Raw genomic sequence first — 15,394 nt, forward strand, 5'->3', positions numbered from 1 at the left:
AAGCTGGTTTCAAATTCTGTATATTAGATACAAGGCAACAGTAGTATACCGCTGTTCAAAACTCAAAACTACATAGACAAAAAACAAAATCGGGGTAACAAACTTGAACCGAGGGAAACGCATTAAATATAAGAGAAGAACAACGACACAACACCGAAACGCAACACACACAGAAACGGACCAAGCATCAGACAAAATCCCACGAGAATAACACATATAACATCTAAACCAAAAACATGATAAACAAGTACCGTGCCACGTCTTATCTTAATATCACAAAAATAAGAGAAAACAAACGACACAACATTAAAATGCAACACACACAGAAACGAACAATAATATAACAATGGCCATCTTCCTGACTTGGTACAGGACATTAGAGGTGAAAAATAATTGTTGAGACTGTCTCTTTGTAAAGATAAATATAACAATCTGTTGACAGAATGTGTTGATTAACGCTAGGCCGTTGCGTTTATTCAAGTTAATTCTTTCATAACTTCTAATCAAGTGCACTGTCGTATATTTTACTAAGAATTCTAAATGCGGACCGGAAGTATATATATCCTGCTGTCATAACCAATCCTATGATTCATTAATTGTAAGTCTGAACGAGGCTATACATAACATATTAAAACACTTTTTCGAGTTCGGTTATTGATACTGATAAATAAACCTTCCAGAACGAATACGCTAAAAGTCAAATATATAATATAGCATATTATATAATAAACGTAGATTTGTATATATGACGTTGAAACCTTATAATAATGCAACTAATAATCAAACGTCGATATCATTGCTATAAACATATAGACAGTTAATATGTTATAACATACTAACCAAGTCAACAAGAAGAAAATGAAATCTGTTGTTGCTTATGTCTGGATCATGCTTCTGAAAAAAAGAAAGACAATCGTAAATTCAATTGCATAAAAAAGATTACACAACATTAATTTAATCAGACACAACTCCTAGTTTTATTTATTTTACACACGCAGTGTATGTCGTCTGTTAACTTTATATTAGTAGTTGTTATCAAACAAATTAGTACAATCCTACCATTTTATTTCAGTGCAGTGACTTTGGTTCAAGTGTGTCGTTTCGTTGTAAATTATCATAATTTTAAGTTCGATTCAGTCTGCTTTCTTATCTGACCAGACGAAACAATTAAGCAAACATTTAATCAATCAACGAAAAAGAAATATTGGTTGAGTATTGAGACCATCAGTTCCTATCTGCCTAAAACAGTAATTCATCAACTAAAAGACAGCATCTTAAAACAGTTGTGTACACAATGGTGAACTAAATAAATGTTTTTATTACTTTGGTGTACTTCGTTAATGTCATGATGACTTGTACTGCCACATATATTAATAAAAGCCTTTGGTATAAAGTGTCATATTCTTTAAAATTTAGCTCAAAAACTGTTCGTTGGTTTATCCTTTTTAATTCGTGTATCATAATGATATCCTTTTAATGATATAAGGCATGCGTTTAGAATAAACAAGATGTCAATAATGTAGTTTCAACTTAACGGAACGGTACCCGGTGCTTCTAAAATAGTTACTTTGGGTTTATTTCTTTTTTAGGAGGGAGCGGGTTTCAGAGTTTTTATCAATATTCTTGTCACAAGACAGTATATTCATCTTCATAAGGAATACTATAGTATAGAATCTAGAAGGTCTGATTTATATCTTGTTCTTTTCCTTTTGGTTAAAACAACTATTATAGTATACTTCATTTTTCCATTTGTCAACTACCATTTTGTTTAGCTGTAAAATACACTCTCCCATTGTATGACGTTAAAGAATTGTAATTGATAAGAATACGTTACGCTCGTGTTTATTTACGATATGTTTTCGTAGTTTCCGATCTAACGATACACAAGTTTGAGCTTTCTAAAAGGCAATGGACTGCTTTGCTCTATCCTAATTTAAGGTGATATGTGTGCCTATGGTTGTTGAATTAGTATTCGAAATGTGGCATTTTTAGATATTGATGATATAAAATGGATGTACTTTAAAAAGTTTAAGAGTGTGCGTTGTACACCCATGCTTAAAAATAATTAAAAAATAATACATTGTACTTTTTGAAAATCAATACAATTAAAAATAGATACGGCCTCTCTGGAGTTGTAACTACTCGTAGATTGTCAGAAGTTATAACATACAGACAATGCATTTTTAAAACATTGTATAGGAACATTATTTAGCAAATCGTGCAAATTGCAGACTATTAAAGCTAATAAACACGTATTAATTATTAATACTTCAATATTGAATGTATCTATGAAATTTGTGTATTCATGTTTACACGTCTACTATTGAAGATTTTATATTGCACTCTTTCTGTATTTGTTATTTGTGGGTTTTTTGTTGTTGTTGCTTAATAACACAAACCCAACATCTCAAAACAATCATTAAACGCAGATACAAAATTGATTATTTACAATATATAAATACAGAAATTGAAACCATTTATTGTTAAATATGATCTGTAAATTCTATTCAGTTCTATTTAATTTTGTTTATTTAATCAATACAATGTAATCCACATAGTAAAAGTATCACATCAGCGGAAAAACCTGTGTAGCCTAAAGTCAAAATATTGTTTTACAGATCCTTTGTTAAATATTATTATCAGTGTAATATGAATTTAAGAGAATTACATGGTAAAAAGTTGAAATCTTTAAACAAGTGTTCAAACCTAAGATCTAAAAGTTGCACCGTCTAAAACATAGGGTAACTTTCATAGTGACTAAAGCCAGAAAAGTGCATCGAATGTAATACTTGGTAGCTACATTCTACACGTAAATCCGTTTGTTTACTTTTAGTCACCGGTGGTACCATCAGCTCAGTAGTCGATGCATCAGTACTAACACGATGTTTAACACGAATTTTCTTTAAATTTTTTATCCGTTTATAAACTTATATCAATTTTGCGCAAAAAAAATATAATTAAAAAGAATATAGTCGTAGGAACGTTTTTAGATATTTATGTTGATATATTGCTAAAGTATAAAAAGAAAATGCAAAAATTATGTTTTCTACAATAAAGATGTAAAATTTGTATTTAATTTTATACTTCGTGTTACATATATCCGTTAATCACAACAAAGCTGTCAATGGTATACTTAATTCAATAAGCTATGACTAACTATAAAATAAGTGTCAACGTGTTATTTTCTATTGCACAGGGGAAATTATATATTTCAAACTAAAGTAAGAAGACATCAAGAGGGTAATTAAAATAACCGAGGCGATAAAAGACATCATGATATTTAAACAAATGTTCAGCAAACACATATGACTACAAAGAACAACACCGTTATAGCAGGACATGAAACTGATTCTCAAGAATGAATCAGCTGTTATTGTAACATCCGTATTTTATTTATTTCAAAGGATAACAATTTGGAAGGTAATAGTCGGTTAGGTAATAGCATATGCAGATTCCTATCCTTCCATATCACATAAGGTCAACTTGTTTTTTTAAAGAGTTTGTATATTGCTTAATTATTCTTAAGTTTCCAGTGTAGTGTTTTGTGCAATTTATTTTTGCTTAGTATTTGCTTTGGTCATGGGTATACCATGTTCTTCGACTTGCGTGTTTTATTGCCTTCTTGATCTCTTTTCGCTTTTTTAAAATCGTATATTCATGCTAGACAATTAATTGAAACCACCAACCTGATGTGTAGAAATATATTTAAAAACAAAATTATTGTTGAGAAAAATTGAAGGTGATATTTGAAAAAACGATACAAAATATCTTTGGTACCTACAATGGCTGTTATTACTTCCTGCGATTGGTCAGAAGTTAGGTCCAGAAATACTCTCAACGGTTCCTTTGTAATCTCATTATAAATATCCCGTAACATCTGGTGGCATTTTTGTACCGATACTATTCGCTTTACAATTATATCTAAGTCTAATTCCCTAAAATTGATGTCTTGGTATAATTGTTGAAGTCTTACTAATCCTGAAAAATAAATGCACATATTTAAATTAGTTTTTGCATTAGTTGATCATATTGAAAATTGTAATTGAAATATTAGCGAAAAATTATACAATCTGAAAGAATCTACTCCATTGCTAATTAGTTTTTATTCATTATTATTATTTTTGAGGTTGGATATTTCAAATTAAATTGTAATTTCACATAAATATTTGTTTAGATATAAACATTAACGCGCCAATAACAAAATGAATAAAATACATACCATCGTCTGCTTCATAAATGTAAAATATTTTGTTCCACTGTTTTAACTGTACAACATCCAGTAATCCTTTTATATATGCAGGTCTTATATAAAGCTGGTACGGGTCTGGAGAAGAAGACTGTTGTGGCATGCTTAACGAAATAAAGGGGACTTTAAATGTGTCCGTATACGACTGGATTGTTGATAAGGCACATGACTGAAATGCTCCAAGTATTCCATAGACATTGTGTTCCAATAAATTACAAACTACAAGAGAAAACGAAGAACGTTAACTTATTAGTTTTTGGCCTTGTTTGTGTAACTCTACATTTCTTTTTAAACACTTTATTAGATTTCGGCATTGTTGTTGTTCTCCTACAACATTTCTTTTCGTCATCAGCTTTATCAGATATGCATGATGTAATGCACTACAAAGGAGGGCGTGATATCACCATCATTTTAGATGCGGATCGTGTTGATTAATAATTTTCTATGTTATATTTGTTGACTGTTATTTATTGTTTTGGTTTTCTCTATGAGTTTAAGTGTTACTTTGATATATTTCTGCTCTTTGGCATTACAATTGCATTATTAAAGTTACATTGATATCAATGAACAATTAAAACAGTTTAAAAAATAATCATACCAACTCAATAAACTATAACTATTAATGTGTGTTATGTTTTAAATAGAGGCAGCAACAGTAGTATAGTAGTTTTTATAGTAATATTAAGATGATAACACAATAATGACTGCTGTACCCCTATTTTTGACATTTTTACTCTTTGAGTATGTTTGTTTTGTTCATACATCGTTGACAATGTAATGGAATTTGATGCGACTGTCATACAAGTGAGAGGTTTAGCTAGCTATAAAACCAGGTTCAATCCACCATTTTCTACTTTAGAAAATGCCTGTACCAAGTCAGGAATATGACAGTTGTTATCCATTCGTTTGATGTGTTTGGACTTTTGATTTTGCCTTTTGATTTTGGATTTTCCTTTTGAATTTTCCTCGGAGTTCGGTATTTTTGTGTTTTTACTTTATACCGCTGTTGACATATCTTTTTTTTTTACATACTAGCCTTTGAGTTTTACATGTCATCTATTGTATCCTACTCTATCTGCACTGTTTGTTGTGTTGTTTTCATGACCTTTGTATGTGTCTATATATTTTGTTATTCTTTCAATTTGAAAAACTCATTAGAACTTGTGTGTATGTAGTTAACTATAGAATATTTATAGAAACAATAAAAACTTTGAATTGATTAGAATTGAATTGAATCTTCATTTTTATCAAAAGTGGACATACCACACTTTAAGACTCACATGATGTGCTCGAGTTACAACGCAAACACTAACACGTAAGCACGACAGGTTTATAGACCATCTCAATAGTTTTATTTCAATACTCCATACAAAATATAACACCATTTACTAACGATAGCAAGCACTATTGTATCATTCAAGTGTGATAAAAGGGTAAACAAATATCATAACGAGAAATGTGTTTATGTTAAAGCTCTTCAGTCTGTAAATCACGATTTCAAGAACTGAAATGTCCCCATAACAAACATATCAGATCGTCTGGGGAATAATGATTTTTAGAAAATAATACCCATAAAAACATTCAAACTAATCGCTTTAAACTTGTGCGACGAAATGCATTGAATGGAAACACTGATACCACAGAATAATCGTACTTTAGTGGTAAAGTTGATATAATTGATAACCTAACTTGACGTTGTTTTTATTTCAGATATTTGAAAGCAAAAGTCTCAGCGTCCGCAATCGATTTGAACGTACACAGTAGGGTAAAGATGAACGGTAGTTCTTCCATAATCAAATTTCTGTTTTATTGTCGAAAAGCATGGTGGAAACGAGATCGATTTCTTAGTTATATTTGTCCCTGGAGAAATGAGAATTTAATAATTTTCTTTACCTCGTTTCACATGGCACATTGCAAAAGAAATTAAGAATGACCGTCAAAAGAAATAACCGATGCTTAAAGATAATTGTGATAAAAGGCATTTTTGCACGAAATCTTGTTGTTAAGGAAAACTGCAAATCAAGTTAATACATTGCCGCAAGTTTTCTTAATTGTTATAAATTATAAATCAATTTCAATAATATGTACTTAACTTTTACACAAATAGATTATTATTTGCTGAAGAATTTAGACTTTAGACTATATTTTTGTCATATAAATCTTTGAGCTTGATTTCTTTTTTTTTCGAAGTGAAAACTCAAAATGAATAATTTTTATTTTTAACCATGGAGTTTTCAGTTTATTTTCTATCTATGAGTTTGACTCTCCCTCTGGTATCTTTCTCCCACCTTTATAAGAGTTTGGCTATGTTCTAATCCTATTAGTCTGTACATTGGTGATGTGACACCTTTTAAGAACTAAAGGTAACATTTTGTTTCAACACTTTTTGAAACAGTATAAGAACAAAAATATTTGCTGTTTAACATTTATTAGATATTTATTTTTATATTTATTTGTAAGTATATTTAACTAAAGTAGTTAAGTACCTTGTGAAAACAACAAGGCCAAACACCACGTACTGTGTTTTTTATGTTCGGTTTCAACATATAGTTTAGTAGCTTTTGAAAAATAAGCAAGAATAAAGAATCGAACGATGTTATAAAATAAATGGCCATAATGTTTTTATATGTTACTCGGTCAAACAAAGCAGATAGTGTTATCTGCTGACTCGGCTTGTATAAACACACAACGCTTGTTGCGATGATTTAAATATGAGTTTTGAAAACTGTTATACGGTTTTATGCTTTAGGTGTACAGTTTTGAATTAAGTTCATTAAAATGGAATTTGCATTTTATCCAAATAAAACATGTATGTACAAGGAATGAAATGATTTCTTTCAGCTTTCTTTGAAACGAACAGGAAGAAGGAAGGTCGCTGATCTAATTTTAATAAATTTTGCGGTGTAATCCAAAATTAGGGTTATGATGAAACTCAACGACCATCGAAGCATCCTCAGTTCCATTCTGAATTAGTTTATTTTAATACCAAATTAATACATTAATGTATACAGAAATATGAATAAACTGGTTATTCTATATTTGAATAAATATCAATGGACGAAAAACGCAAAAAGAGGACAATAGCTCAAAAGGTATCGGACCATGAATGCCGAAACACCCAAAACACAAACAAATTTTTTTTAAAATAATCTAACCATCTTTTTCTGATGTTACCTTCGTCATGAGTTTAAACTTGTAGTTCTTTCGTTTCTGTGTATCTGGTAATTAGAGATATCTCTAAGACTAAACACCCATGTTGTTAAAATGATAGCTTAATTATGGAGTTAGCACCCCTGAACAGTATATATACACTAGAACAAACCCGCGAAATCGCGGGCATTGAGAGGGTAGTTTAAAGAATGTAAAGTTTTGTTGGAAGAATTTTGTAAAATATTAAATGACTGGAGAATTTCAGCAAAAGTATCATAAGTCATAGGTTATTGGGGATAGGAAATTGCTTTTTTTTTTTTTTTTTTTTTTTTATCCCGCCTGATTATTTCCAATATTCCCATTTTTGGTTTTCTATCAATTTCAATATGAACAAACATTTAGTATGTTATGAACATTCAAGTAAGGAGCCTGTAATTCAGTGATTGTTGTTTGTTTATGTGTTACATATTTGTTTTTCGTTCATTTTTTTGTACATAAATAAGGCCGCTAGTTTTCTGGTTTGAATTGTTTAACATTGTCAGTTCGGGGCCTATTCAAGTAAGGAGCCGGTAATTCAGTGGTTGTTGTTTGTTTATGTGTTACATATTTGTTTTTCGTTCATTTTTTTGTACATAAATAAGGCCGCTAGATTTCTGGTTTAATTTGTTTTACATTGTCAGTTCGGGGCCTTTTAAAGCTGAGTATGCGGTATGGGCTTGACTCGTTGTTGAAGGTCGTGCGGTAACCTATAGTTGTTAATATATGTGTCATATTGGTCTCTTTTGAAGAGATGTTTCAACATGGCAATCATACCACATCTTCTTTTTTTTTGTAATCAATGAATTTTGTAAAAGATTTAATGACTGTAGAATTTCAGAAAAGGTATCAAAAGTTCACATGAATATTTTTAGCGCTTATCTGTATATTTTGAACATTCATTACTATATAAATATAGTGTATTTACTTTCAATTCGAAGTTTACTAATAGATCCATAGTGGTCATTGATAAAGTATACAGACCCTCTCTATTTAATAAACTCTGTGACTGCCTTGGATAGTAAACTTGAAAATGATAGCAGATAAAATTCAATTCTGAAAATACACTTTATTCTTTGTATATGTATGTTCAAAGTATACAGAAAAACGCAAACCGGAAGTCTAATCTGAATTAAAATTTCGTCCAATGACGGGACAATATCCGGATGCCTTTTTTCTTGTTTTTCTCCAAAAATAACTCAATCTGAATAAACATATGAATGGATGACAAATGGCACTATGCACTGTACCTATAGGACACAGAGGCGTGTTGATTAATTTATTGTTGAAAGAAGAGAAGCGACACCCAAAATGAGGTCTTCTCGTTTAATAGTACTAGAACACACCCGTGATATCGCGGGTCCGTGACTGAATTAAAGTATATAACTATGCGCAAGACTTATTTTTGTATTAGTATTGTCATCTGATAAAGTCATGCCGCCGGTTATAAGAAGGTTAACAATTTGACAATTTAGTAGTGTCAACCCTGTGATTATGACCCTTGTATATAGCATATCCTGAATACACCGTTTGGTGGTGCGCCTGCCAAATGCGGAACGTACAGATAAGGTAATAGGTAACAGATGAATATACTATTGGTATCGGTATCGGAATCCACCCGGAACTTCTTAATTATTGGCAATATTAATTATGTGGAAAACAAAAGGGCCTGGAGTGGTGTAATTTTTAATCTACACCTTTGTACTATATTAGTTATATATAAAGTCGAATTCTTTGATTCGTCGTTTTTACGTGATGACGGCTGACAAATTGGACCTCGTAATTTTAGTATTATAGATGTATTTCTAGTTCATCTCAACCAAATTATATATTGAATTACCAAGGCAGGAAAAGAAAACGAATGGTATATTCGTGCACTATTTTACATTTTGAACATAAATTAATGTCAACTTGAGTGGGGTTTTGTTTGTGATGTGTTCACCACTGCCTGGATCTAAATGTTAATTGTTCGCTTAAGTAATTTTGTATTTTTATTGTTTATATAAATGTTCCAACATTTTCCTCGAAGTTCAGTATTTTTGTGGTAACTTTTTTCTCTTCTCTTTTAAAAGATTCTCCTATCAAAACGAGATCAGGAAAGCCATAATATCAGAAGGCAATTACGACATATGAACTAGACTTGTCAAAACTAAATATACATCTATATGATATCTGTTATAGAAGTCGATATCACTATCTACAAACACTTTCTGAAAGCATCATTCGACAAATGACTTCCACCAAACTCGTACAAATCCATTATCCTCTGAAACAAAATAAATCTTTCGCTCAGGGAATTAAATAATTCGTTTCCATAGTAACTAAAATGAAAAGGAGTAGAAATGTGCAAAATTGATTTGACACGCAAAGTGTAAATCCTCTGTCGTGCGTCTTCAAATTCACCGGTTTCTCTTAAATATTTATCAAAATATCGACTTCTCCCAATTAGTGGGGAAATAACGCGGTTAATTTTGGAATTGTTAGGAATTCTTTGTATAATTGACCATGTTATGCCAATTAAAAGTTGTTATATGATACAAACACAAATTGCAATTCGGTAATATATCCAGTTTCAAATGATAATTTTTTTTTAAATTTATTATGTCATTATTTTTATTGCAACAACATTAATCTGCAATTACTGTGAGTAAATGTCATGGGGAGAATACTTATCTAGTAGTAATATAAAACACAAAAAAGTCGTCCAGAATAACATGGCTGTTGTCTGCTCTATGGTCGGGTTGTTGTCTCTTTGACACAAACCCAATTTCCATTCTCAATTTTAGAATGTACACCTTCCACATACATTGTATATCGACAGTCTAAGGGTCTCCTGCTATGAATTTATCATCCGTCATGCAAATCAACATCCGGTCAAAATATCCTGAGAGAAAGAGGAACTCAGAGAAAATAAATATATAGATAAAACAACTATTCGGAAATCATAATGTTGGAGACTTCGAATTTATGTCGTCTATTTGTGCATACAGTTGGTTTTTAAAATAAAAGAATGAAAAATATAGTAAGACAATTTAGTAATAAGACAGCATGAAGAGAAAAATCATTTTCAAGCAGATAATATATTTCTTATATAGTATTTTTATGAATCTGCTTAGTTTTAAACCCTTAGTGGTCAGACGTTGCATGATTGTATACTGTACATGAACATCTGTTTCAGATCTAAAAAAACAACAACTTCTTAACAATATTTATTTATACAAAATTAAATAAATTAACACATTTAAAAAAAAAAAAATCGTCCAGGAAAATTCAATTCAAAGACAACATCTCATATGTTTTACTTGGATGTATTTAATATTTGTTGTATTCAAGAAAGTACATATAAAAAAAAAGATGTGGTAAGAGTGTCAATGAAACAACTATCCACTAACAGACTAACGTTCAGATGAAGTGGATGTAATCAATCACAAGTACGTGTATAAATTCACTCAGTATCACAGTATAGGAGGGTTTATTTTTACAAACAAAGATATGAATACACAGAGAGAAGAGTATAGGTCTATGATGGAGGAAACACACAATATAGAAAAGAAGATGTGGTATGATTGCCAATGAGACAACTATCCACAAGAGACCAAAATTACACAAACATTAACAACTATAGGTCACCGTACGGTCTTCAACAATGAGCAAAGCCCATGCCGAATAGTCAGCTATAAAAGGCCCGGATAAGACAATGTAAAACAATTCAAACGAGAAAACTAACGGCCTTATTAATGTAAAAAAAAATGAACGAAAAACAAATATGTAACACATAAACAAACGAAAACCACTGTAATACAGACTCCTAACTTGGGACAGGCACATACATAGATAATCTGGCAGGGTTAAACATGTAAGCGGGATCCCAACCCTCCCCCTAACCTGGGACAGTGATATAACAGCACAACATAAGAACGAACTATAATAATCAGTTGAAAAAGGCTTAACTCATCAGATAGACAAAAAATACAAGTGGACGTGGCCGGGTACTTATACATCCCGACACAAAAAGACAAAATGAACAGATCTGAGAGTACTCGCAGTTATCTGACAGCTAGCTCAAAGCCACTAACAACTAATAAAATCAAAGCGCTGTAAGCACTGTAGGCAGTTAACCAAAAACCAAGGCAAACATAATTATGAAAACTGTGGCAATGCTGCTTCAATTTTTTTTTTAAGATTTAAAAGACCAAATATTAAACATTCATATATAATTGTCATTTATGTTTATTTAAGGAATTGTTCATTAAGGCAAATAATTCATATTTTATCAAGGTTTACAATAGCAACGCATATATCAAGTATAATTTTTTTCGTGGTCATGAGTCTTGAGTAAGCAGTGGTACACATTCGCAATGATTGCAGTTCTTCTTGATGATCGTAATTGTTCGTATTAGTTGACTGTGTGTAGTTCAAGTTGACTTAAGTGCGAGATTGTAAAAGTAAGAATGGACTTGCTTCCCTGGAAAGAAAACTGAGTTTGTGTTCTACAGTACAAAAGTAATGAGACACAAATCAGACAAATGTTTACTACTACAGAGATCAATGATGAGGTCTGACTGACCTGTCCATAGTAAATGTAAATGACCCCCCCCCCCCCCCCTTACCCCAAGTCCATGATGTCTAAGTTTGGAATAAAATGAAAGGTGTTAGGTCTAGCAAAGTGATATGCATATGTGACGCCTACGAGATTGACATTGTATGTCATTCAATCTTTTTGAAATGACAAACAGGAATGAAATGAATATGGTTTAGGAGTTGGTATCTCAATCTTATACAAGTTCTCAAAACACACACAAGAGGGCCATGGGGTAACCCTAGGGACTACACCTATTTTTCATACGATTTTTTAGTCCCATACATGAATATATATAGTTGAGGGGTGGGGATCTCATCTGTTTCCAAGTTACAAACAGGATTGGGTAGAGTGAACCTCAGGACTCTCCCTATATTTCATTTGATAAGTTCTTTTGTCACATACATGAAAATATATAATGGTTTAATTTAAAGGTGTAGATCTCGACTGTGTCCAAGTTCTCAAACAACAGGAGGGGTGGGGTGACCGCAGGGAATCCCCCTACATTTTATTTGATTTGTTATTTAGTCCCATACATGAGTATATATGGTTAAGGGGTGAGGATTTCAAAATTCTGAAACAGGAAGGGGTAGCATGGCCCCACGAATTCCATCTCTATTTCATATGATTGGTTATATTGTTCCATCTAACTTGCTTTACCAACATTTATTACTGATAAAGAAAATGTATACTGCCACAAGGACCATATATATTGTTAGATTGTTCCTAGCTGTCACAAAGACTCACATTGTATTGGATTCACATTAAAATTTGTCCCAAAAAATATTTTGGAGTTTCATTATAAAATATTTTCTGTTTTTTTCATTCTTTTACATATATCTTTTGGTTTTCAATTCCAGTTTTTATATTTATTTACAATGCAAAGATGTATTTTGTCATCTGTCTGATTTTTTTAAAAGTTGATCACGGAATTTACCCATATCCGCTGCCGGAATCGGATCCGATATTGTAATTTTCTTCTTCCGTCAGCCATTTTGTTTTCAATGTTGTTTTGTCAGATACGATTTTACTCGAATTTACACATTCTTTGTCGGCGATTAGCTGTATAAAGCTAGCGGTTGAACAAAATGAACATCGCTGTCATGAATATTAATGCTAAAAACAAGTTTTGAGATCGTTTATTAGGAGACTTTGGTAAAAAGGTTTGGAAAGGTATTTTTTTTATTTCCTCTCAAGTCGGGCATGTCGATCGTAGCTAGTATAAACCAAGTCGAAAGTCCGACTGCAAAAGTGGGAGGTCGCAGACCTCGGAAAACCGGTAATTTGAACCCCTGCCTCCAAATTGACAAGATACAAAAATTTCGTCTTATAATTTATAATTGCCGCCAACAGCATGATCAGCGGAACTTATTTTAAGACTATTGACCTAGTTGACTACGTATTGACGACTAACAATATTCCTACGACTTTTGTCATTTGGGAAATCTAAACTACTTGTCTTTAAAGATTTTCGGCGATTAAACATTTCAAACATTTGTTCTTTGACAGCTTAGCCAAAATCTCAGGGGATAATAAACTACATAAAGATTCCTAATGTGCCCTACTTCCTATGTGCAACTTCAAAACTTTTGGATAAATCGACGATCATTTAAGGTTTTTCTGGTCATAGTTTTTGTAATCAAGAATTAAAAGTGTGAAACAATTGCCCAATTAGTTATAAATAACAAAAGATCCAGCTAGATAATAACAATGACACATATTTCAGCATTTATTGGGTAGCACACAAATCTAGGATGCTCGCATAGGGCAGCTTAACTGCCTAAAAATCATGCATCTAAGACTAAACACTCAATTCGGACACATCCAACATACAATGGATTTAGTGTACAGACGTCATACACAGCCAGAGAAAAACATGACCTTGTGCAATGCCAAGTTACAGATATCGACAGATTGTAGATCCATGAAAATGTATATGTATATAACATACTATTATAAGTCTAGTAATATTTAGTTAGCTTTTAATCTACTGATAACAAAATTAATATTTATACCAATAAAAACAATTATCAATGATCGTATTACAGTGTTGAATAGGTAACCTTTTAGAATAAGTTTATTTAAAGGAACAACAAGTTTACATGGATCCTTTCTAAATTTCCGGGCACGGTTAACAACATTTCCGTAAAAATGAGGATGTACTATCCCGTTTGAAATAAGTTTTCTACAGTACAGGTACAACCAAACTTCAAAACCAAATCTTTATATCTATGGAAAAATTTAGTAAAGGTTTTAAGAAATTTATGATAACGATATCCCTGGTTTAATAATTTACAAGAAATACAAAGGTTGCGTTCGTTAAAATCAAAAACGTCACAACAGACACGGGCGTAGAGTAAAAGTTGTGCAATATAAACATCGTAAGATGGTGCCAAAGGAACATCACCATCTAAAAATGGAAAATAAACAATAGGGAACGAAAAATCTCTTTTGTCGTAAATTTTAGTGTGCAGTTTCCCGTTTAAAACTGGAATATCTAAATCAAGGAAAGGACAGTTATTACCGAATACATTTGATTTATTTAAAGTAAGTTCCTTGGGGTAAATTTCAGCAGTATATTGAGAAAATTCTTGATTATTTAACGAAAAAATATCATCAAGATAACGATAAGGGTTGATGAATTTATCAATTAAATGCAATTTCAACGCGGGCCTTTACTGAGTTTAGTCGTAAATTGTGATTCGTAACGGTACAAAACAAGTCTGCTATTAAAGGGGCACAATTAGTGCCCATGGGGATACCTACAACCTGTCGATAAACTTTGTTGCCGAAACGTACGTAAATATTATCAAGGAGAAAATTAACATCTTCAATCATCTCATCACACCTCCAGTAAGTATATCTAGCATATTTACCTTTCTCATTAGAGAAGATGGCTTTAAATGAGTTGCAGCAAATATATCTACATTCCGCTTTACCAAACGACCATTTAATTAGATAGGAAAAAATTTGTTTAATAAGATAGACAACCTGGTTTCTAAACTGTGTGTGAAAATAGAGAAATATACTTGTGTGCTGTTGCTGTGTCATTTATCATGAATACCCTACAACCTTGGTTTTTCTATTAAACAAAAATCAAAACAAAATTAATAAAACATAATTCATGTAAACAGTAAAAGAGTAATGTAACTGTAAACCAAAGACAGTTAATTTACGATATTCCATGTTATCAATAACACGACAGGACTACTTGTGGAGCAGGTATTGGGATATGTTCGTATGTCTAATTTTTCCATTTTAGATTTTCATATTTAAGTGTTCTTTCGTATTGGGCTCTTTATATTTAAAGAAAAAAGTTAAATATCCTTGCACTTTAAAAGGGTATACACCAAGATGTTAATACAGCTTCATTAGAAGCAGTC

General features: G+C 31.7%; 1 protein-coding gene across 1 annotated transcript in view; it reads right to left on the reverse strand.

Moving 5' to 3' along the window:
• The window catches only part of LOC134697019 (glutamate receptor-like), a 38,454-nt gene that overhangs the window by 14,225 nt on the left and 8,835 nt on the right, over positions 1 to 15,394 (reverse strand). Inside the window, exons 3-5 of the mRNA XM_063559026.1 lie at positions 4,220 to 4,465; positions 3,782 to 3,978; positions 841 to 894 (exon numbers count right to left, since the gene is read on the reverse strand). Of these exons, the coding sequence (XP_063415096.1) occupies positions 841 to 894; positions 3,782 to 3,978; positions 4,220 to 4,465 (497 nt within the window). The remainder of the gene's footprint in view (positions 1 to 840; positions 895 to 3,781; positions 3,979 to 4,219; positions 4,466 to 15,394) is intronic.

Source organism: Mytilus trossulus, chromosome 14, assembly GCF_036588685.1.
Source record: "Mytilus trossulus isolate FHL-02 chromosome 14, PNRI_Mtr1.1.1.hap1, whole genome shotgun sequence".
NCBI lineage: Eukaryota > Metazoa > Mollusca > Bivalvia > Mytilida > Mytilidae > Mytilus > Mytilus trossulus.